The sequence below is a fragment of the Triturus cristatus genome, chromosome 5_2, assembly GCF_964204655.1.
Source record: "Triturus cristatus chromosome 5_2, aTriCri1.1, whole genome shotgun sequence".
NCBI lineage: Eukaryota > Metazoa > Chordata > Amphibia > Caudata > Salamandridae > Triturus > Triturus cristatus.
Window position 1 is genome coordinate 764,425,646 of NC_140588.1, and position 25,251 is coordinate 764,450,896.

Sequence of the window (25,251 nt, forward strand, 5' to 3'; positions counted from 1 at the left end):
TATACAGATGACATTACATGAGGAAAACGTTGACATACAGTACAAAAACAAATGTTTACATGGGTGTAAAGTCTTAGCATATGAAATTTTCTATTGAAGAGAATTGTTTTTTGTGTCGGTGGATGCAGCCTACTGTGCCTCCTGAAGAGCAAATTATGTTTAAGAAAAAAGAGAAGAAAGAACTTTGCCTAGACTGCTGTGTGCAATTTCACATAAACACTATTATTACGAAATTGCAGATGTATGATGTTACAACGCATGCTTTTAAAACACGGTATTTACAACGCACGCACCATTACATCGTAATTTACTATTCTAAAACCGCTGACTGCTTACTTCAGGGAAGGTGCTGGTCAGCGTTGCAATGGCATGTGTTGTATTAGCATTCGTTGTAATGGAACATTCTTAGTATTAGCTGTTTTGTAATGGAGGTTTCCCGGAAATTGCATTAGCACTGGCCGATCGCCTCAATGCATTCACACCATCTAAAAATTACAATTTGCCCTGGTTGACCAATGCAAATTGAGATGCAAATATTACTTAACTTACATGATGGGCTTTGGTGCAAGTAGGTAATACCACGATAGGTCGAAATGGTGAAGTATATATTTAACTGAGCTGTTTACATGCTGCAATTGTCTATGCAAAGGCAACTTTATCTACGTAAACAGAGCGCATGTGAAACATGAACACAAGGGGGCAAAGAGCACCTGTTACTGACTGCTCACAACCAGTGGAGCTCACATAACCAGTCTGGTGTGGACCACAATGCTCGTTGCCTACTCTCACTGTAATGTGACTGCTTCACATTCAAAGACAAATAGTATATTCTCCAAGATATGTTCAGTTTTTAGGGGTTCTATATCCAGGCAAAGAAAAGCATACAAGGGGGGAAATCAGGAGAAAGACAAGCATTGGCAAACACAATAGGTCTCACCTATGCAAGAGCTATTGGGTTTGAGAGTGTGTCTGAGCAGTGTTCTACACCAGAGTGGCTGCTGGAGAGAGCGCCATGGACTAGAGTGGCATATAGAAGCATAGAGTTGAGTAGAGTGTCCTCTTGGAGGGCCCTAGACTTGAGGGGCATAGAGTAAAGTGTTGAAGAGTGGAGTAAAGTCTTGTGATGTGGTGTAGACTGGAGTGGTGTACAGTGACATAGCGTAGACTTGAGTAAAGTGTCAGTGGCGTGGAATAGTGTAGAGTGTGCTAAAGTGGCATGGAGTGTCGTAGGATGGTGTTAAGTGGCAGAGTGTTTGAGTGGAGTGGTGTATAGTGTGACTGGAGGGGAGTAGAGTGAAGGGGCACAGAGTTGAAGGGCATACAGTGGAGTAAAGTGCTGTGGAGTGGCATAGATTAGCCTGGGGGAAGGCTTCAGCGTGACATTGTGTGTCGTAGAGTGGCATAGAGTGTTGCAGGGTGGAGTGGCGTAGAGTGGGGTACGGTGGCCTACAGGGAAGTGGGAAAGAGTGGAGTGTGGCTGAGTAGAGTGTTGTAAAGTGTCATACAGTAGAGTGGAATAGAGTGGCAGAGACTAGAGTGGCATTAAGTCGAGTGGAGTATGCATGGTGTGTTAGCACTCCGCCATTACAGACAACACATGTTCAATGTCAATGACCATTACAATCGCACATGTTAAAACTACACTGCACAACAGTAATGTGTAGAAATGGTGTATTACACAAAAAAAAAAAAAAGCGCTTCATGTGTGCTTTTTCTAATTCTGATAATGTTCTGAAATATTTGCACAGTTCATTGACATTTCGTTTTTGTTGTACCCGGCAAGATTGTCACATAAATCCTCTCACTTTAAAGTCAGAGAAACATAAGTAATTTGACCTCGGTCTTTGAATTCACAGCAAATGTGACAAGATAATAAAATGAAAAAGTTGGTGTACAGAAAGTGAGGACTTGTGGAAGAATATAAAGAGCAACAGCGAGCAAGCTTTGCTCCATAGGAGAGAAAAAGACATGCTAGAGAGTCGAAAACAAAGCCAGCAAATAGAAAGCCACAAAATGTGAGTTACAAAGCCAATGATGAACATTGGGTAGAATGCATTCCTAGGGAAGCTTTCAGAATGCCCACAAGAAGTCTGCACTGTCTGGTAGGCTTCAACCAAATAAACAAGCAATGGAAAAGGTAGTAGGTATAACGTTTTGTACAGTGTTATTTTGACCAATGCTTGTTAATCATCCGAAGCATGACCACTGACTAAAGCATCTAAAAACAAGCATTTGCAATGCAATAGGTCTCGCATTTATACGAGTTTGAGTTATTGGCATTGTAAATGACAATGCTTTTTATTTAAGTTTGGCAACATAAATAAAAGGCACTGTCATTTACAATGCCAATAGCACAAACTCGTATAAAAGCGAGATCTATTGCTTTGCAAATGCTTGTTTAAGTGTTACCACTTGATCACCCTATAGCTAAAACCCGGTGAAAGTGTGGTGTTAGACTGAATGACGAACTAATGGTATATCAACCCGTGTGTGTAAAACCTTGGTAAGGTTAGACCAGGAAGTACCTCCAATGCGGTTAAAGCACTGTAATTCTGCAAGTAAAACACTCTGCGTAAATTTGCAGTCTAACTCGGATTACCAAGTGATTAGTAACGTAAACAACAAAAACAGCATCTCTCTAATGCCGAAGTCTTGCCACTATATCAGTAAAGAGCACGATCTACGGAAGGTAAAAGATGGGAATGAGTATCATGAGAGCGCATGTATACGTGGCCCCGAACACCAGGAATTAAACGAGCGTCTGCTTACCAGAAGATCGTCATTTAACGTCCCGATTCTATGAAAGAGAAAGTCTATGTAAATAATCTGTGTAACTCTAGGCCGTAACGGAGGAACTGAAATGCAGTGCTTAATTCCTAAACAACTCCCCGCTCTTGCCTTCAAACGTTCCGTGCGCGAGAAAGCCACGTGACCGCTGGAAGGCGTGTGCACGTCAAGACGTGTGGGAATTTTCTTTTATAAGGAAGGAAAGTGATCATACAAGCCTATGCAACTTTATTGAAAGGTGACAACCACCTTATTTTACACAAAACAAAGAAGCCAATCAACCATGATACGAAATCGGGGTGTCAATCTAGTACCCCTTCAAAGTAACACGTGCTTAAAACGTGAAAAATATACTCGTGCATCTTTGTAGATAAACATGCTTACTAAGTGAAAAAACGCAACCATGAAACAGAGAATCAAAACTAAGAAATAAAAAAAATAAGTCGAAATCCAAAGTTTGCGGCATGAGACAGCTTGATAATGGCTGTGCCAGGGACTGGGAGCAAGGAGAAGGTAGGGATTGAAAATTGAGTGGGCTTTAGAGAGAAGGAGGGAGGGAAGAAGAAAGCAGAAGGTGCGAATTTGAACATAACAGCTGCCCACTTTGGAAGTGGAGTACTAGGATTGGCTCCAAATCCAGTGGTTCTGAAAAAAAATCGCTTTACCTCCCCACCCCGTGCCTAAACAGGAATGTGACCATGAGTCATGTAAAACAGCAGAAAAATAGACGTGGTAATTTTATGTACGAGAATGCGGCAATACTGAACGTTTTACCTTGCATGTAGTATATTCTTGGAAATGGCATACTTAAGTAAATGTCTGTACTGTGTTAAAGTTAACCAGACTCTAGTAGACTGGCTAACCATTGAGTTCAGAATGTGGAAAAACGTGGAAGCTCTGTGCTTGTTAGTTGGACGAAGTCCCTCTCAAATATGGCCGCCATGTAAAGGAGGCTTCCTTAGTCCTCTTTCCATTACGAACATCCCGCCCTCGCTCTGCGTCCTCGGCAGCAGCAACGATCGTCCAACACTGGTTGTTGCTGTGGCGTTTGCAGGTGAGAGAAGAGGCGGCAATATTATAAAACCAGTAGGCGATGTGCGATTACGGGGTATGAGCAAATGATGAAAAGTGCAATATATAATAAAAGAAAACGAGGCCTGATGGGCACAGAAAACATGTATTGCGCACACGGCAGCAGCAACGATCGTCCAACACTGGTTGTTGCTGTGGCGCTTGCAGGTGAGAGAAGAGGCGGCAATATTATAAAACCAGTAGGCGATGTGCGATTACGGGGTATGAGCAAATAATGATGAAAAGTGCAATATATAATAAAAGAAAACGAGGCCTGATGGGCACAGAAAACATGTATTGCGCAAGAGACAGAAAGTAAATAACAGCGGCATGTGATAAAAGCAAAAGGATGGGACGGTGTATAATTAAAACAAGAAGGGCTGGGCGAGAAGGGAGGGGGGAATGCCAGCAACAGAGGAGCCCGCGAAAGTGAAAGTGATCGTGATTACGATCGCTACAGAGGAAAGACACATGGCGCTGCGCGCGTGCACGTTCACGTGCACTGTAGCTTTAGGCCACGGCAGCACTTTGAAAAGCCCAGTTATAAAATGTCTCTTCGAGCCTTTGGCTCGCGAGACCTAAAAAGATTATACAAAAAAAATAAGATACTTATTTTTGTATAGCATACACTATTCAGACACTTAGCGCTCACTCCCCAGTGAAACTGGGCTGATCACAAGCTATGACAATCCCTCACGCATTATTCTTAAGGCAGAAGGACTCACCCAAACAGCCAACTAAAAACGATCAGACTGTCTTAAGTGAAGAGGACTGACACTGTTTCAAGCTAAGGGATGAAGGTTCCAGAGCAAAACAAGCTAATGGTTACAGGAGGCTGACCCAAAGCCCCTTAAAGTAAGTATATAATACAATATATTTGCTTTAAAAGCACACGTAATATATGCATCAATGTACACCACAAGCTACTAGTGTATGAAATGAAAAACATCTATGAGCACAAGATCTTAAAACTCTAATTCCTATTTGTATACCATTGCAAACTCCTGGAGCATGAGCAGATATTAGTTATGGCTAGAATTATTCGAACATGGTGATCATATACAAACAGTGAATCTGTGCCTGCACTCTGATAAACAAACGGATCAAGTGTAGTTAATCTTTTTGACACCACAAAGAAAAGGATAACGGAGGTCTGTGAAGGAACAGAAATGCACCTTACTACTTCTTTCATCTTCTCAGTCTAGTCATGTTGCATTAGTAGACATCCTATGATTGTACCTGTTCTAGACGTTTGTAAGATATTGTTAGGATTTTAATTAAAAATAAACATTATTCACTCATTACCGTAATCCACAAAGTGTTATGATTTTCCTATGTTTAAGCCCGGGTATGTTTCCCCCCCCACAAAAAGATAAATATTTTCTTTCATTGCTATTTGGGAGAAGAAAGGTATCTGCGGTTCTCTCGAAAGTGGATTTCAAAACCATTTTCTTCGAAACTTTGACATTGAACGAATGTTATCAATCTTTTTCCCCCCCCAAAAGCTTGGCATGGGCGAGAATGACCCCATTAATGAGATAATCCGTACATGCAAAGCTTTGATAGCTATGGGTAGTAACTAGCATTTGCAAGAATTCCAGAAGGTTTCTGAAAAAGATATGCTTGTCCCTATTTTGGTAGTGGGATTTGAGGCCACGTAACTATGCAAAGATAGTCAAATAATTCAGTTTCTAGGTATTTTTATAGTCTGCCTTTACACCAACCTCATATGCATCTTTCTTTCTACCACTTGGCCTTCACAACTTTTGCAAGGACTGTAACTGGAACGGTAGTGCCTCTGCTTGGAGGCATATTGGGCTCCAACCAGTTGTGTATCACTTCCATTGCTTAACATTCGGCACATTTTTAAATGTAACATTCCCTTCATATTTATATTGTACACTACAAGTAATGTTTATTGGAAAATTGCATTGACTAGATCCTGGTCCCAATTTCTATGCGGTTTATTCTCTACATATGGCTCTCTTTACCTCTTCTAAGTCAACTCCGTGTCTTTCAATATAATGTTGCAACTTGTCCCTCTTCGCATGAAACCGAGCCTCCCCAAACGCTCCACTGCAGAATGATAAAATGCATGAAGATATAACCTAAGTTCATTACATAGAATTGCATTCCATTTTGCAACTCAATGAATGCTGCCGTCACTCTTTCAGTGAGGTGACCAGGCATCCTGGATTTAGCAGGAAGTCATGAGTTTTCCACCTCTTGCCCCAGCAAACTTGAGTAAATTTAGTGAATGCCCTGGTATTCGGGGGTCGAATGACACCCTCACTCCGTGTAATTATGGGCACTGATTACAGTCTTGAAGTTAGTCTATTAATCTTTGATTTCAGGTGTGTTGGTCTAAAAGCTCAATGGAAGCACAACAAGCATACATGCCAATAGACCCAACTTAGGTGGGAGACTCACTATTTTTAAGGAAAAAAACGTGCTTTATTTGAGCTGTCTCCCACCTGAAATTGCTTCTGCTTCAATAGAAGATAAAGTGATAAATGCATTCTCCAGATTATTTTTTTCAAAATGTCATACTTTTTTTTTTTTTAATGTCAGCACGTATAAACAAGATTACAACAACCAGAAGGCATTTCCAAACACAGAGGGAGAGTTGTATTCCCTGATGCGGAACTAAAGTAGGTAGTCTTGATCTGGGAGCAATTTAGTTATCATTAATGACACTGCGTGGTTTCCCTTTACTGTCTGCGTTTTCCATGCTGGTGAGCGCCGTTAACTCAGCAGCGAGTGGCTTGCAGGTTTCTGCCTCCATCTCTGGACATCATGAGGTGAAATCCCACCAAACCAGAAAGTAGGTGGAATAAATGTCAAGCTGCAAAATGTTTATGTAGTCAAAAAGCAAGATAAATATTTAACAAAAAGGTTGAAACCTCAAGTCTAGATAAAATACCAGAGTAAACAAGCATTTGCAATGCAATAGGTCTCGTATTTACGCGAGTTTCAGCTATTGACATTGCAAATAACAATGCCTTTTATTTTTGTTTTTTAAAACATAAATAAAAGGCAGTCATTTACAATGCCAATAGCTTAAACTCACATAAATGCGAGACCTATTGCATTGTAAATGCATGTTTTAACCCGCTGTGAAGCATAATCAAGACGGCACCGCTGCTTAGTTGGGAGAAACAAGCATTTTCAATGCAAAAGGTCTCACATTTGCGAGGGTTTAAGCTATTGGCATTGTAATGACAGTCTTTTATTTATGTGTTTTAAAAACCAACACATAAATAAAAGGCATTGTCATTTACAATGGCAATAGTTAAGACTTTCGTAACACAAGACCCATTTAATTGCAAATACTTGGTTGAGTTCCTGTCCAGCAGTAACCTGCACGTTGCCTGCCCATGTTTATAACTAAGTAGCAACCCATTCATTTAAAACGAAAAACAAAGTGCTGTGTGGGAATCACTGCTGTTGTCACACAGTTAATGCTGCCCCCCCAACCCCCCAACACGCAGTAAAAAATGAATTGGAATCGTCGAAGTTTATAGGATCTGTACAATAAGGCGCTGTGCTTGGGTTTACTGAGCCATTATTCATTCAAGGGAGTGTTTCAAAGGTGACAGCCAAGCGTGGCAGTGCTCTGTGATCTTGTGTGACAAGCAGGGGTTAATTGAGTGATAAATGCAAACAAACCAAATATCCCTGAAGAGTGCACGGCTTACCAGAGAGCAGGACGTTTTTTAGGTCTCGCCTGACCCAGCACTTGCGCTGATCTGGCGAGACATTTTGTGAGGGCTCCAAAAAGTGCTACCAGGCCAGCCTAGAGCTACAGTGCATGTGCGCGGGCGTCGCGCTTTACCGCGATTACTTTCACGGCCGCTTTGATGTTCGAGAGGCTTCAATAGATTGCAGCAGTTAAAACCAGCATTGGCATAGCCAATAGGTCTCGCTTTTGGGACCTTATAAGTATTTAGTTATGCAACTGTTGCATGGCTAAACACTTATAAGGTCCCAAAGGCGAGACCTATTGGCTACGCCAATGCTTGTTTTTTTTTTGTCTTTTTGCCGGCTTTAGGCAAGCTGTATTGTGCAGAGGGTGGTGGTAGGCGCAGAAGGAGATTAAACGAGGGCAATAAAAGCTATTGGCGATGCATTGGCTTAAACTCTCGCAAATACGAGACCCTAACCCAGCAGCTCACTGCCCCAGTTAACCTGTGGTATCCACGATCTATTTAGATTTGCAGAAACAAATGGATTACCTTTGACATGAGTGCGCTGATGCTGACGGGGGTAACCCTTGTCCAAGAAGTCTGTTTGTCGCAGGATCGCTGTGTGACAGACGGTCGTCCCAGCAGGATAAAGTTAAGTGGCCCCTACATGTAAGGAATACGCTCCCTACGTATTGAGGTTATTTACTTTCTGTTCAGAAAAAAAAAGCCTACCTTGGGAGTTTGCTTTCTACGAGTAAAAAAAAAAATGACAGAGCAAAACACTTTAAACACGATGCAGCACACACCGCAAACTCAATTCATGTGAAGAGAGCTACCATATCATTGGCTCCCTTCACAGCAGAGATCTCCCGTAGCAGTCGGAGATCTCCAACAAGTCACACAAAAAAAAAACACCACAAAAAATACAGCCAATAATAAATACTCATTGCCAAGGCCCGTGGTGGACTCTTTGTTTAGTGGAAAAAAATGTCAAGTTCCAAGGCAACCCTTCAAAATAAGCATCCTGAAACTAGTACAATAGCTGCCACCTCTGCAAATTTTACAGCCTCCAAGGCAATGGCTGTGATATGTGCTCCACTTTTCATTCTGAAGTACTTGGCAATGCACATGTATGAAGTAATGTACATGCATTACAAATGCATGGGACTTTGATAAAAAATAAAAAAAAGTATAGCTTTCCTATAGAAAAGGCAGGTTACAATCATTTAGAGCAGAAGGGTGTTGCAGTCCAGCAGCCCTCTAGCGTAAAACACCCTAAGCTGATCTTCAAGTGTGTGCGGGGGTGGAGAGGGTTAAAGTGTGCCCTAGCAGCCAGTAAAGTACACCGGCAGGAGGGGGAGGAAACAGCTAAAGATTTACCTTCGAGAATACTCGGCAAATGAACAGCAAGCCCTTTACCATGATTTCACTCAATTAGATGCACACTCCGGGGCAAGAGGGGGTGCTGGGGGAGAGAAAAAAAAAGTGTGATCAGCACTGTGCGCTGCGGTAGAGAGGGCAGAAATAAGTAGCGGTGAGCTCATGAGCACGGTCTGGGGTAGCGCGGATGTGATACTTCCACCGCCCCCAGAGGTGATGGTGCGAATATGGTATGTTTCCATGTCCCCAGAGCGGGTTTGCACCACCACCTGGTTGGAGGGAACCAAGAACTGTTGCCCGTTTGAGGTCTGTGCATGCTGCAGGGTAGTGGAGGCACCGCCCAGGTGCTGGTGCAGATCCCCTCCACTGCTTATGCTCAGGGTCTGCAAACCCTGCACTGTGCCCATTGCAGGGAGAGTGAACTGTAGAGCGCTGTTGGGCACGGTGGTGTAGTGTCGACTGCTATGGAGACAGCAAGGGCAGTGGAGCCACCTGTACTTTCCTGCTCATCCTGCAAGTACTGCAGCTGCACTGGAGTACTCCTGCAGGATTTCAGCAGACACGGTGATTGTGAGTTCCCTCTGAGCTGCCGTCCTTGTTTGAAGCAGCTTCCATGACTACCGTAGTGGAATGGACTTGCGCACACCAGGAGGTGAATGCAGAAGCCTGGGCGCGGGCTTCTCGGCTGTGGAGGGTTAAGAAAGTTACCCTCTGACACACATTAACCACAAGAGTGGAGGAAAACTGTAGTTAGGTGGTGCTGCTTCCGGAATAAACGTAAGTGAAGCATCGGATCTACAGCCAATAATAAGCCCTCTAAGAAAAGCAATGCCAGTGTTTACAAATGGCAAGCGGCAGGAGAAATTCCCTGGCAAAAGGGATGTTTCACCCCGGATACAGATTACTTGATGTCTCTGGGAGAGAGCGCATGTGCGCTGCCTAGGCGAGACCTAAAAAACACACAAGGAACCGTCTGCAACACAGGAAGGGAAAAATAAAGTCAAATGGGAAATTCACGAAGCATATGCAACTCGCTTCCAATACAGGAAATAAAAAAATAAAAAATAAAATAAAAAGGGGGATCAGGCAGTCAGAGTAGGCAAGAAAATAGTACCTCAATCACATCTGGAGCAGCGGACGGGTACAGAAGCAACTTGAATTAATCTGTGTTTGGTCCCTAATCCACAGAAGTGACCAGAAATTACATTATGTCTGCACTAGCCAATGAAGGTTTTTAAAGAAGACTGACCGGAAGCCAAATAATGGTAAGCCATGGACTAGCCCTTTTCTGTATACAATAGTCTCGCAAGCGAGACGCATGCACTAGCACATGCACGCACAGGCTCAACCATAAAAAACTAACAGTGAGAAGGCAGGGATGGAAAAAAAAAAAACTACAAAAGTAAGATAAAGAGGGGAGTTTCAAGTAGTGGCTGAAATAGGCATAACATGGAATTAAGACTATGCAACCTTGGTATTCTCCATCCTGACCTTTGAAAGAGCCAAACGTGGAATTTTGAGCAAAACATTGTGACCAAGCACTCATTCCTTTACAAATGAACCCCATAATTGTTGCGTTTCCTGTAAATAACTGAATAGAAAGCCTGGCACGTCACATGAAGGTAATCTCTTCAGCACAGTTAGATAAAAGTAGAATTGACTTTTCTCACGCAAAATAAAAACAAAGAACTCACGTCTGCGTTAGTCAGCTTTGAGATGTCAGACTGTTGCCCAACGTAATACTGGATTCCCTCCAAAGCGCCTTCCAAGGTCACGCCTCTTACTAGAAGGATCAGGAGCACCACGTAGGGAAAGATTGCAGTAAAATACACAACCTGCCAGGCAGAAGACATGTCAAAATTAACTGAGATGATGACAAACATACTGAACTTATATCACACACACGTTTTTAGTTATGTGAGGACTTCATATAGTATGCGCACAACGTGACATTCACTCCTCCCAATTGTCCAAGAACTCTCAGAATCAGAGAGTGTTGTTCACGGCGTAGCCTTTTTATTCACGAAACAGGTAATTCACCAGTGACCAACACAAGAATACACATGACTAAGGCAGCAAGGCAATTAGGCACGACATTACACTTGAACTTGGCCGTACACCTTAGTGGTCGTGACCGGTCATAGGCAGTCAATAAGATATGCACCACATTACATTTGAACTATTGAACTTGGCCATACACTTGAACTTGGCCGTCCCCGGCCCACCAAGTCCCCCCTCTGCTGTGCACTTTGTGCCAGCAGGCCCCAACGCGCTCCAGCAAACAGTTGCACTACTTGAAAACCAGGGCCCCGCATGGCACACTGGAATGCCCACCGGGGTACCTGCACTCAGGCAGCCTCCCCAAGGTTCACCTCAGTCCATACGTTGTGTGTTAGGGCAGAAGAGTCCAGGACCACCAGCAGGTCAGTCCCCCCTTCCACCTACACTCTGCACACGTGGTTCCTACCCCCTCCTGGGCCCATCCAGTTGCTGTACCGCCACAGGGCGAGACGCTCCCTGGCGTGCTCGCCCTCCCTCCCTGCGCTAACTGTGCTCCACAATAGCCCCTAGTATTGTTCGTATAACGAACTACTGCCCTTCTACCAACATATGCCCTCCAACTTGATGCCACCGCTCTCTTTTAATATCTGGGAAGTCCTGTGATAACTTACCTGCACCCTCTCATTGGCCATAGAGTTGTGAAGGCCCCCAGTTCACACTCTCACGTTTTCCTTGAAGGAAATCAAGCCCGTCTGCCCGGAACCTGTTACAAGCTGTATTTCCACCATCCTGAATCCCAAAAGGGAACTACTACCCCAGGACCTCCGATAAATTCCTGCTAGCGCAACCCTCATTACTTTCCTCTGGTCATCTGGAGTATTACTGCTTGCCTTGATCAGCTTCTTCGCCCCCTTGACCAAGGCCTTAACCGGAGCCCACTTAACCTATACTGCCTGCGGTATTACTACAGACCACATATAAAGACTTCCTTTCGGACCATTGGTCATTAAGCAGCGGCGTAATACCGAACCCTCCTACCGCCTTGTGATAAATTACCTGGGCCAAGAATGCTTTATACAATTTTGTCTTGACAACTAGCATGAGCCTCCATTAGTACCCATCGGGTTGGGAAGGCCTCCATTACACTATCTCCCGGTTTACCTTAAGATATCCACCTCCATTCCCAAGGAAACTAGTGTCCTAGGACTTCCAATCGACCCACCTCCCAGCAGCTCGAATCCCAAAGAAGAACTTCAGGCGGCCCCGGTAAGGATACAATGTCTATGCCCCCAGCATGACAATCCTCCTTTCCTTAAGCCAGCCCCCGGGCTCCCAATGCCCCCACCTGCTGACAGCAGCCATAGTCTCTTTACCAACCTGGCACCCCCTTGTGCATAGCGACTACTCAGCTATGCTGCATGTTTTGTGTCCTTCAAAAGACCCTCTTGTGCCTGTCTTTTACTGGCCTGTACTTCTGCACTACTGCCCTCTGTACTCTGCCCACTGCATGTTAATTGTGTTACCCACCCTTAGTACTCACTAAAACTGTTGACACGTAAAAGGAAAGGGAAAAAAGGGGGCATCGAGTAAAGCAACCTTAATGATGGTTGAGTTGGTAGCAATTCCCTTTGCCCGGGGATTAAGCCACAAATAAACAGCCACCCGTTATTAGGATGCACTTTAAAAATGCATTACCTTCCCACGGCCCATTCCGTGATAATTGTGTTGCACACCACACGTCCTCCCCAAGGATAGCTGGCGCTTAAAAGAAATGAGAAGCTCTGCATACAAATATTTGGCCACTCAGCATTTCCTTCCTCAAGTCCACTCTGTTACTTGTGTTGTACAACATAAGACCTCACTATGGTCTGCTGACACCATTCCCCACCTTACCTGTGGATTACCTCACCAATAAATTGCCACCTGTTATTGGGATGAGTTTTGAAATGCCTTCTATTCCCAACGGCCCTCTCTTTGTGAATTGAAATGTACACCCTAAGTCCCTTACGATAAGACTGCTGTAGTTGAAAGGAAAGGAGGTTATCTGCACCGAAATATTTGGAAATTAAGCCAGATCCAATGAGTCTCCACATTTTATTGGGATGAGCTTTCAAAATGGAGTTCCTTCCCAAGGCTCACTCCATGTGAATTGCGTTGCGTACCCTCAGTCCTCACTAAGGACTACTGGCACAATTCTCCACCTTGACTATGGATTACCTCACAAATAACTCCTAGGGATTATGCCACCTATCCCTTTCTACACGTCATTGGGATGCTTTAACCTAAGTTGTAACCTCCTTACTACCTCCACGGGATAATGAAATGCATAGGTATTTGGCCTTGTACCCTGAGGAGATGATCTGGGCATTGGCTACCCCTTACCCTTTTCTTTAGAAAACGGGGGGGGGCCTTGCCCCCCTGCCACCGAAGTGACGCAGGTAGCGTCAATCGCAAGCCTTGCCACAGCAGCTTTAGATGTGGTTTGCGATGTTCTGGGATAGAGTATTAAAGCTGAGGTACTGACCATCTGCTTGCGGCTATAGTGCTCTATATACTGATAATTTACCAGAAGGGAGGGCATCAACAACTGTCTTGTCTAAGCTTTCGTCCAAACATCCCAATCATGTGGATGGAAAGTGCAACTGAGAGCCAAGTACAACAGCTCCCTTAATGACGCACACCAAAAAACGGGGATGGCCCTATGCCGCACCCCAGGTAACTGTAATTATAATGTAATTAAGCCCGCAGATGGAAGGTGCAACACAGAGCTAAGTACGCCAACCCCCTAATGCCGCACCCTAAAAAATAGGGATCCCCCCCCCATTCCACTAACCATTGGTTACCTCGAATCATAGGTAACCATAATTAAGGCTAGGCATATGTTCAATTTTATATTCTGTGCTTAATGATATGGGACAAATGCATATGTTCAAAGTTTTAACCCAACTGTACCCCTTAGCGATTTTGTTGCTTAGATTTCAATTGCTTAACATAGATCGCCCTACTAACCTCAGACGGTCACCATTCTGAAGACAAATGACATATAATAGAGCTTAGGAAAGCAGTAGCGAAGGGTGTAAACGGTCACTGATCTGAAGGCAAATTTCATATATAGCGCTATGGGGAGCAGTCGCGAAGGGTGTAATCCCCGCATTATTCCCCCATAGTAGCCTAAAAATTCGCACCGAATTACCTAGCATACAAGTCAACTACACTTTCCCGACTCACCAAATTGTCGAGATCCGCAAAAAATTGGTGCAACCCCCATGAATCCAAAGCTGCCTATTTTCACATCATTACCCTGAAACCGTGGCCAGGTTGCAGCAGCACGGAGATACACCACAGGCCTCTCATCCAGGTACTAACCGGGCACAATCCTGCTTAACTTACACAGATGTCCGTCCATAGTCCCTAAATCAGCAAACCGCTCTGCTGCGTTAGGGAGGGGGCGAAAGCACGCCCCGATCTGCGGTCAACACGAGCGGCCCACAGGAGAAACAGTGCGCCATGGTCCCGAAGGTATAGGAGCGCTTTACATACCGCCGCTTTTACATTAGCACACAAGGCAGGGAGAATAACATAATTGCCCATAGAACATGTTGGACGCGACCACAAGGCTCGAAACCATGATTGCCTACTCCACCACGTGGCCGACTGACTGCATCGTCTCCCCAAAGTTTGGGAAAACCTACATAAACCAGGGGGCGCCACCCCCTCAGAAAGACATACCAGTTACTTCTACTTCACCCGAAGTGGGCGCTTGCTGGCAACAGCCATACCGGTATAGTAAGAACACCAGCGAGCACCGGAGCAGATCGCCTGGCCTAGCCTGCAAAAGAACATGAAAAGCAGCCTGAAACTCGCTGCCTGGAAGTAGCTAAATGAGACAATGGCGCCTCCCATCGGGCACCCGGTGCGTAGGGGAGCGTCCCGTGCCGAAGTCGCCCCCCACCCTAACTAGGCCCTCATCTGGGGTAACCAACTAATGAATAGGACTTGTTGGCCCACCAACAAGTACTGTCTGGAGGATCGGACAATCTGCCCGGGTGTGGAGTACATATTTAGTGCTAAGCGAAAGGCAGCGATGGGATCAGAAACTACAGCTCAAGAGGAACTGGTACTGAAATCCCGCGCTTTGGACCGCTTGGCCGCGACACCACGAAACAATACATATTGGCGAAAATTACCCACAAGTGACCAGATCGCTGACTAAATCCTAGTGTTGCCCAAACAAATTCCAGGCCGGTGGCAAACTAACTAGACAGCCCCCTTACACAGGAAGAGGACGAGTCTGCCGTCATAAAAACAAATGTGCCCAGGATCGCGTGATGTGGATGCGAACACAACGCTCGACCCCTGGGGTCCAGCACCACAGTCGGCGGTGCGGCCATCTCAAAGCCACCCGAGCTGGAGTAGCCCCCCCATAGGAAACACCCCCGTGACCACAATCACCCGCACCCGTAATGTCGGGACTCAGAAAATTACAACCGCAATCAAAACCAGCTGTATACAGCGTGGAATGTCGCACAAAATGCTGAAATTGCCCCCGTCACCCAGGATGTGGACGCAACACTGGAGCTGTGGGACACACCGCATACATTCAATTCGCATACAATGCCCCTTCGAACCGCCACACTGCTCACTGAGGGCTGACCTACCCGTCTGCCTCGCCACCGAGGGACTCTTCCGCCTGCTTCTCAATACAAGCTGGCGCAGCACCTTCCGTGCAGAGACTTTCCTCTGCCGTGTGCAGTCGCTCTTGGGCCACTGGACGTCCCGCTCACTCGTTCAGAGCCCGTGCCCTGCCCCGCTCACACAGACAAATAATGTATCTAAAACCACAAAATAAGTAAACCTGCTCTGACTCGTTCATTTCAGTTATTCAATTTAATATAAAGATGTGTATGCTATGCAGTTGACATTTTTTTTTTTCTATTGAACCATGCTTTACTTCCAGAGCAGTTCAACGCCCCAGTTGCGGTGACATTATTGCAGCGTATTTTAGAATACATTGGTATGTGTGAGCCTCACTAGTCAGGCTTACTAAAGAGCCTTGAAAGGCATAAAATTCTGCATAGATTTACTTCAGTGATTGTAACAGCAGCAGACATGCGATTTACTCTGAAGTTTAAGGTTCGAAGTGCAGGATCTAACAGCATAAGGTGCAGCGATTCGTTCAACCCGTGTTGGATTATCATTAGATGGTTGAGTATGGACCAGGGTGACACATAGGGAACATTAGAATGCAGTGCCTCCGGCAGAAATCAGAAAGTGAACCTTTCAATTTAAAAGCGAACTATTGCAATGCGCGGAGCGAACAGAACATGCACACATGGCAACCTCCCCAAACTCACCAGGGCAGGCCAAGAGGCCCCTTCCGACGGCGCCCGATCGCCCGTGGCCTTAATTGACTACTGGCACTAAATAGCTCAGCAACAACAAGAACCCGCCACCTATACATGTTCAATCAATCTATCAGTGCTAGTTAACAGGCGTCAATAGAAAACAAGGAAATCCTGCTACAAACTCCTCTAATCCTGCGCACTACCCGAAAACGTGGACACAAGGGGTGCCGGGCAGAGGCCTTGTGCACCCGGTCCCAATACCCTACACTCACCTCCTAATCGCGATTCACGTGGCCCGTGACTGGGCCTCTCCACCCCCGATGTCCGCCGTACAGTCGGCGCCAGGGCGAGGGGAACCATATCTTCTCTGTAACCATGCGGCCCTCTAAAGGAAATACACACTAACACAAAGGCGCGTCACCCGCATATGGCAGCGGGACGAACTCTAAAGGAAAAATTATTAAATAAACGATCGGCAATGTATCTGAAACTAAATAACCCGATGTGGACGAGCTACGCCTAGGCCCCCTCAAACCTCCTGTGCCACACTCAGCACACCGCCAACTCGAACACTCTCCTCGTCGACAATGCGCCGCTGCAGCTTGCCGGAGGTCCAAGGGGGCAAAGAGGCTGACGATCGCGGGGCGCAGCCTTACATATCCTCCCAACGCATCCCGATGACATCACCTTGTCCAGCCCCCTTTTTTGGCCCCGGAGGAGGCCCAGTCCCGTGGCACTACTAAGGGCGCCCCTCTAGGCGCGGGGGGCGCCGGTCATTTGATGGATTTTCTTAGTGTATTCGTGTGATGTCTGTTAGTTGAAACATGCCAGCTAAGACAACAGTGGAACTCAAGTTCATTTTTAGGATGACTGCAACAGAAGTAAGGAGAATTCTGCCTCCTAAAGAGGCCTTCACTAAAGTAGAAAGTAGCTAATTACGTTCTCCACCAGAGGCAGTAGTTGCTGAGGCAAATATTTTACAACCCACATTCCCCCATTTCGTCTTCTCCGTTACACAGATTTGTTTATTTATCAAAACAAAAGTGTTAGTGCGTGGTTTTTCGGTGGATATTTCCAGCTTGGGTGGAAATAAAAGTTATTGGTCCTAATTCACAAAATGCATTTTGTGGTACATACAGCATTATCACAAACGTATGGCCAGAGACCTCCGCCTCTCCAGGCTTTCCCCTGTGGAAATTTCCACAACAGTGGCAGAGATATCCGCACATGCAGGTGGTTGTTTTAGTAGTTATCAAAGTGAGACCAATATCTACTAATATATGAGGAGTGTAGAGAATTTTAAAGGTGGGGCTTAGAGAGATACATGCTCATACAAACACACACCCACATAAGAGTAAGGTTGTTTTTCACATGCTTTCCTTCTAAAATTACTACATGCCTAATTAAGCTCAGAACAGGTGTAAATGTACTCCATGCCAGCCTTAGCACAAGTCAAGCACCACATGTCTAACCACTGGCCACTGATACTGCAACACACTCAGCCAAATAAATAAACTTATTAAAAAATGACAAAAACTAAATTTAAATACACATAACTACATGGCTTTTAACAGTATTTACTAAATATTAAATACAAATAAAAATGCTAGCAAGAGTGTCTTATTTATTTTCCAAAACTTCATGTCTTTAAACTAATATTTTCTTAATATTTAATACATATTTGATTTATTGGGTTAATGTGCTGTAACATTTTATGCTATTACTTTGAGGTAATACATATTTTAAATTAATCTACATTTTATATATTAAAATATTTTTAGTAATAGTTTTAAAGAATAATAAAACGTTAATACATTTCCTATATATTCCCGTATTGAGGCCTCTGCCGCCAGGCGGAGAGCTCCATCAGCAGGTGTATTTACTAGCAGAAACTGTACACTTGCAGGAGACTCCACCCCCTGATTAGAGGACAGACACAAATGTCTACAGCTAGGTATAAATCTCTACTCTGGAATAAATATTAAAAAAGAGTGGAGGATTGTAGCTAGCTATAAGGGTAAATATGCACCCAAGTATATTTACCATTACGAATCGGGTCCCTAGTTTCCTGTTAGAAATGGGGTTTCTGTTGGACTAGGGTATGCACCCAAGTCGGGCAGGACCCCCCACTCTAGTGGGAGTTGCAGACCCCAGATAACCCCTGCTCACCCCCTTGGTACCTTGGCAGAGCCAATGTGTAAAGCGTTTGCGCCGAAACACACAGTAACATAGTGAAAAAACACTACAAATGGACACCACATCAGTTTTAGAAAAATAAATTATCTTTATCTAAACCAAACAAGATCAAAACAAAAAAATCCACAATACATATATCAAGATATCACTTTTAAGAATGATTACTGGAAAAATAATGCTTGTAGAAACAAATAGCTCTAACTGAGCCTATTATGATGCTGTAACCGGCATAAATCCAAAAGTACAGCACCAACCGCAAGTTACGCAGGCCGGCCACGGAGTCACACGGACCTCCAAGTAATAGTACCTTGGAAACAGTCAAAAGACGGTGCATGGCGTCACATATGTGGGGCCTGCTCCTTACTGCCACAGGGGAGGAGAGGTATGAAGTCTGCGAGGAGGTGAGTCCCGGCTGGTAGGGGAGACGAGGCAGAGTCGGCAGTGAGGAGTCTGTTCCGCTCAGCAGTGCTGCGTCAATGAGTTTAGGAAGTCACCCAGGTGGAGGACTTGCAGGCATCGGAGCTACGGTGCAGGTGGGGCGGAGGGTTGTGCACTTCACGAACTGTGCCCACGGCCTCAGTGCAGGTTGCAACATCACTGGTGGCGTCGATGATGGGGTTGCATTTCTTGAGTTGCAGCTTCAGCCACACTATTCCAAGGGTCCAGGAGTTGGAATTGGCACACTTTGTCAATCAGGCGTCCAGCAGATGAGTCCAAGTGCTGTTTAGCAAGGTGAAGTCTTCAGGACAGGAGGCAAGCTCTACTTCAAGTCATTGGAGAATCTTCTAAAGCATAATACCACAGCAAGGCAAAAGTCCAGTCCTTTCCACTGCCCACAGACAGAAGCTGCAACTGCAGGCTAACCTAGCAAAGAAAAACACTGCATCGGGACAGTAGTCCTCTTCAGCTCTTTTTGGCAGGGTCCACTTAGTCCAAAAGTAATCTTAAGTTCTGGGGTGTACGGTCTACTACTTGTACCGCATTTTCCCTTTGCTGTCAATGTTTCAAGAGTCTGAGCTCAGTAAAAACCAGTTCTGTCCTTCCTGGTTCAGCTTTAACACAGGAGGTGGAAACATTGTGCAGAGCATACACAGCCTATTCAGGTGCTAGTGAAAACTCATACCACTTTAAATGCATAAAGGTCTATTCAACCTGGCTATGAGACAGCCAGGAACGGAAGAACACACCTCAACACTCCTTGTGACTGTCTAGAGTGAATGCACATTTCCAGCCACTGTCACGCCAAACCCAAGTGGTGAATACACAAACAGGTAGGGGCACACAGGATGGTTAAACAAGAAAATGCCCACAGGTGCCGTGGAGGCGACGTTACTACAAAAGGAAGCATATTTGATTTTGAAGTTTAACAGTGCCACGACAGGTCTAAATGAAATGTCAGAAATTTGTCGAGCTTAATTACTCCAATTTGAAGTTAAAAGGTAATTTTACGAAACTGCATCGACTACAAAGCCCTTAATGCATTGTTTTTGGCTGGTTTGAATACGATTTAAACATCTGACAACCGTAAATCATCAAGACTGATTCAGTCAGAGAAAAACGCCAGAACTATGCAGATGGAAGATTTGCCGAAGTAGTAAGCGTTCACGCCAGTTCCAAGATGCTGCATGTCTTTATGAATTTTTTATTTAAGCTTACTGTGTTGGCGGGTGAACAGAGAATGATGGTCGCCCGCTTTTAATTATTTCAGATTTTGAACCAGTTAGAGGTTGATAATCAATATATGCGGAGAAGTCACCCTCATCTTTCTGTGAGAGAGTCTTGGAAAGTAAGTAGCTTAATACTTTCACCTTGCGAGCAAAGTCTGATTTCAATTTAAAAACAACAAACATGAGCTATATAAATGGTGTACGTTTGTGTTACAGACCGGATGGTCAGCAGCATGAGCGCCATTATTTCTATCGATTAACAGGAAGATGTTTGCGTGACACGTCGAGCAGGTACCATACACAGCCAAAAAATATATACTAGTCACAGAAATCGAGAAAGGGACATACGAGTTCAAATCTCACATCGTTTTTAATCTTTGATTTGTAGAACACATCCAGTCTTAGCCCTGAGGAAAATCCCAAGAATCAATGTGGGACTATAAACGCGTCTGCATGCTTTACCATTGAGGAAACAATAGCATGTAAATCAGATGTGCTCTAAGGGAAGTTTTTTTTTTAAGTTTGCAAACCCGATAAGCTTGAAATACTGTTCCCTCTGGCCAACAACCCATAGATGAATTGTTAATCTAATTACAAATCGAGATCAATGTTGCTGAGAAAATCTTGACTGGTTGAATAATTTTATTAATTCTTCATTCAATATTGTGTTACATTTGCAATATCTTGAGATTTTTTTGTTTGTTTATATGTTCAATGTCTGCTAGATACTTTTTTCTTCTATATATGTATAGGCCCCTTCTAGCTGTATGCATTAGGGCAAACGCCTTTTGAGAAGTAAAACACTTTCTAAAAGCGGCATTTTCAAACACACAATTCAAAAACCATCTTTGCTAAAAGGTGTGTTATTTAATTATGAGTTGAGAGCCTAAATTCCAAGTCTCTAGCTGTTCCAAATTGAAGGTTACACATATTAAATGTTACAGTGCAGCTCAAATTATAGCCTACGGGAGCGCCAATCCTTGCAATAGTGAAAACGAAATGTACAGTATTTCACTATCAGGACATGTAACATACCAGTACATATCCTACATTTCACATACTCTGCAGTGTAAGTGGGCTTACCTTGGGCCCAACACAGGGGTAACTTGCATGTAAGAAAAGGGAAGGTTAGGGCCTGGCAAGTGGGTGCACCTACCAGGTCGACATGGCAGTTACAAACTGCACGCAGACACCGCAGTGGCAGGTCTTAGACACATTTGAAGGGCTACCTGTTTGGGTGGCACAATAAGTGCTGCAGGCCCACTAGTAGCATTTGATTTTCAGGCCCTGGGCATACACAGTGCACTTTACTAGGGACGTACCAGTAAATCAAATCTGCCAATCATGGATAACAAGTCATAATTATGATTGGTCAAAGGGAGCACTTGAATTTTACAGTGATCAGCAGTGGCACAGTGCCCTAAGCATCTAAGCCAGTAAAAAAAGAAATCCAGCACAGTCAAAAATGCAAGCAGTAGAGGCAAAAAGTCAGGGAAACCACGCCAAGGATACCAAGTCTAAAACTTCTGTTATATAGGTTCAGTGGCATATTACACATGATCTTCTAAATATAGTTGGTAGGGGGTGGAGCCAAGATGGCGGAGTGAGCAGACGTCCTGCTCGTAGGCTCCCGCTTCGGATCCGCAAAGCACCGGCCAACAGGCCGTCTAAAGCACCGACGACACTTCGGCGACAGCTGCCAGAGCCTCGGAGACGGGAGAGTCTGCGGTGGGGGCTGAAGCGGCGGCCGAGGCCCTTTATCTGCACGCACATGGGCTGATCGGAGAGAGGTGGCGCCTGGGCCGCACCGGAGTGTGGGGTTCGGACCTCTGTCCCAGAAACCATGGTGGCTGCGGGAAGATGCTCTCGGGGGTAGCGGCGCCGACAGTACCAGCACGACGTGGCGGCGGAGCCCGAGGCGACGCTGGGGAAGGACCTAGCCCGCCATCTTGAGGAGTACAAGGAGCGCCGTCAGGGCCGCCTCGGAGGTGCCTGGAGCCCAGCGGACCGCAACGACTTGCCTGGAATGACGAGGAGGCACCCTCCCGGATCTATGTCACTGGGGCTGTAAGAGGGCCAGGGTTCTGCCCCTAGGAGAGTGGGTGGCCGATCCGAGTAGGGCGGCTGAGGTGCAGAAGACTGGGGACACCGAGCCGCGAGTGCGAGTGCCCCGTCAGAGAGGCTTGTGGGGAGGCTAGAGCTGAAGTTTCGCGGCCCCGGCTAAGTGGCTCCTCGGGGACGTGCCCCCTGGCTGAGTGCTGGTGGGAGAGGACAGGAAGTTTGCGCGCACCTCCTCAGGCCCATTGAGAGGTATCATGTCCCACCACAAGAAGCGTCAAGATAAGACCCTCAAAGACCTGTTCTCTAAGACAGCAACGGGACAGACGGTAACGGGACAGACGGTCTCTAATATGGAGACGGATGCCGCTGGAAAGGGCTCGCCAGGAACTGGGGGTATGGAACCCATCACCAAGGACTTCCTGGAGTCTATGTTCTCCGCGCTGCGAGAGGACATCCACACGCTTAAGCAGGAGTTCACGTCGGAACTAAGGAGATGCGTGGTGACATAGATGGTATCGGAGAGCGGGTTGCTGACCTGGAGGGTAAGAGTGATGGGAAGGACGTAGAGATAGCGACCCTCCAGCAGGAGATCATTAGACTACATGATCAACAGGTTGATCTCCAGACGCACCTGGAAGACCTGGAAAATTGTTCCCGTCGCCATAACATCCGGATCAGGGGGGTTACTATGGACGTTGCCTCTAAGGACCTTTTTACCTATACGAGGGAACTCTTCAATCATATCCTAGGGCGCCCCCCAGAGACAGACCTGTGCATAGATCGGGCCCTCCCAGGGCGCGGTCGGCTCCCCCGTCGGACAGTCTGGTATGCGTGCAAGACTTCCGCACCAAGGAACTGATAATGCAAAAAGCTAGTCAAGTGCACCCCCTTCAGTTCAGTGATCAGCGACCGGTGCTGTACCAAGATCCGTCTGCTCTCACGCTGCAGAAGAGGTGCCTCTTCCGGCCTATCACTGCGCACCTGCGGCAGCTCAGCATTCCATATAAGGTGGGGGACACCCCTTTCGCCTAGTATTCCGCAAGGATGATAAACTATCAGCTGCGTTCTCTGTCTGAAGCCAGCAAGTTATTAGGGGTGGAACTCCCGGAGGAGGAGGGGGGACTCCAGGCCTGGACCGGAGGACACTGGGCCCCGCTGGTGGCAACAGGGTTGTAAGCGCCGCCTCAGGAAACCACAGATGGCGGAGATCGCAAAGGGCCGACAGGCAGCATTGGAGGCGGTGACCGCGGACCTCTCTGGCTCGCCTCCTGGCTGACCTTGAACGCTATGCTGTCGCGGGTGTTTTCGTCTGAGATTGAGTTCCTTAGCGGGGGCAGGGCTCCCTTTTACTATTGGTGAATTACCCCAATGACTTTTCACCGATCACCGACGAGTGATGGACTACATGCTCTTAATTCTTCTATTCGACAGTTCTATTGTTTGGGGATGTTTGGGGAGGGCTGGGGAGGGTTTGTAGTGCTCCACGTGCGCCTTCCTTTTGAGGTTTGTCCGTCCCCCGGCGACCTCGCTCATTTAGGCTGTTCACACACCAGACACTCCGAAACAGCGCCGTCTGACCCGCCCCTACTGCAGGATTCCTCATCCACTACATGTCATGCCCCCTACCTCACTTAAGATTCTGACCCTGAATGTACGGTGTCTTAACAACCCAGTAAAGCGTAGGGCGATTCTTTCATGCTTGGAGAAAGCGCAAGCAGATTTATGCCTTCTACAGGAAACTCACCTATTGGCACGCGACTGTCATCGGATGTGATCGCGCAAGTTCAACCCAGTTCTTCTCTTCTGGGCCCACGAAAACTAAAAAGGAGTACCAGGGCCCTTGTTAGGTGGCCTTGCAGCTTGCTCCACACATTGCCCCAGCCAGCGCAGCCAATGGCAGTACCAACACAATTACTAATCATCACGCTCTAAGTGAGACAATTCGCACTACTTTACACTCTCAAAACTATCAGATTATTTTGGGGTGGGGTGATTAGGGGGCTAATTCTTCCAGCAATAGGCAGAGTGGAGATGAAGGGGTGAAAAAACAACAAAGCCTCTTTAAAACATAAATTGTCTTTTAAAGACCTGTGAAGTACTCTGGTGCGGCTGCGATAAGCTCAAAAACTGTCTGTGTGCGCCCGGGAAGCTGTCTCAGCCCGGGCCGACACGCCAGGGGGTCGGGGGCTTTAGCCCTTTCAGCCCTACGGGAGTTGCGCGCCTGTGCAGGCCCAACGGTGGTCCAAACACTACCGAAAAACTTTAGGTTAACATGTTTATGTCCTCCCTAGGTAGGGCAACTATGAATTTACATTTTCGATTTGTGGACCACAAAGCAGGCTGCAGTCCCACCACATTAACTCCTCGTAGAGGGCATTTTCCACAACTCTGTAACCTGGTCTTCTGATAAAGGGCCCTACCAACAGATTGGTCATACCCCTAGTCTCCAAATGAAATTACGGCCCCACCCCAGCCTACATTTCGGCCCTCTTTTTTTTTTTTTTTTTTAAACCTCAGACTAAAGTTGGCTAAATTAAAAACTCTAGAGCACTGCATGTACACTTTTGCAAAATGTCCACTCTGTCATACGTTAAACAGCCAAAAGGCACCTTTGGACGAAAAATGAAATAAACTATAAAAGTGTGTTACTATTTATACACATCCACACTCGTCACATGCTATTTTTCAAATTAACTTTACACGGCTTGATCATTCGATTTACTTGTAGCATACTATACCTTTCCAGACGACTTTATTCCTTTAAACATAGCTGCGCCAACTATGAGCCAGGCTAACAGAAGACAAATAGCCAAGTGCGAGACAACGGTTCCTGTTTCATCCATTCCGCTTGAGCGACGAAGTGCCTCCCGTCTGCAAACAACAAAGTATGGAATGAGTAACGCTGCCATTATATGCCGTAGGCGTCCAATGCTGCTCTTACTTGTCAGAGTGAAGAGATGCTTAGGACTAATTTAACAAGGAATGTCAAATGCTTATGGAAAAAAGTGTGGTTCACATTCTACTGGTCTTAGAGGATAGAGCAAGTGGCGACACCCA

General features: G+C 45.8%; 1 protein-coding gene across 3 annotated transcripts in view; it reads right to left on the reverse strand.

Moving 5' to 3' along the window:
• The window catches only part of LOC146829240 (sodium- and chloride-dependent neutral and basic amino acid transporter B(0+)-like), a 190,977-nt gene that overhangs the window by 61,672 nt on the left and 104,054 nt on the right, over positions 1-25,251 (reverse strand). For all 3 annotated transcript variants that reach the window (XM_085607867.1, XM_085607869.1, XM_085607868.1), the window contains 2 exons: positions 24,933-25,065; positions 10,619-10,759 (listed from right to left, as the gene is read on the reverse strand). In XM_085607867.1, coding sequence (XP_085463993.1) covers positions 10,619-10,759; positions 24,933-25,065 — 274 coding nt within the window. The remainder of the gene's footprint in view (positions 1-10,618; positions 10,760-24,932; positions 25,066-25,251) is intronic.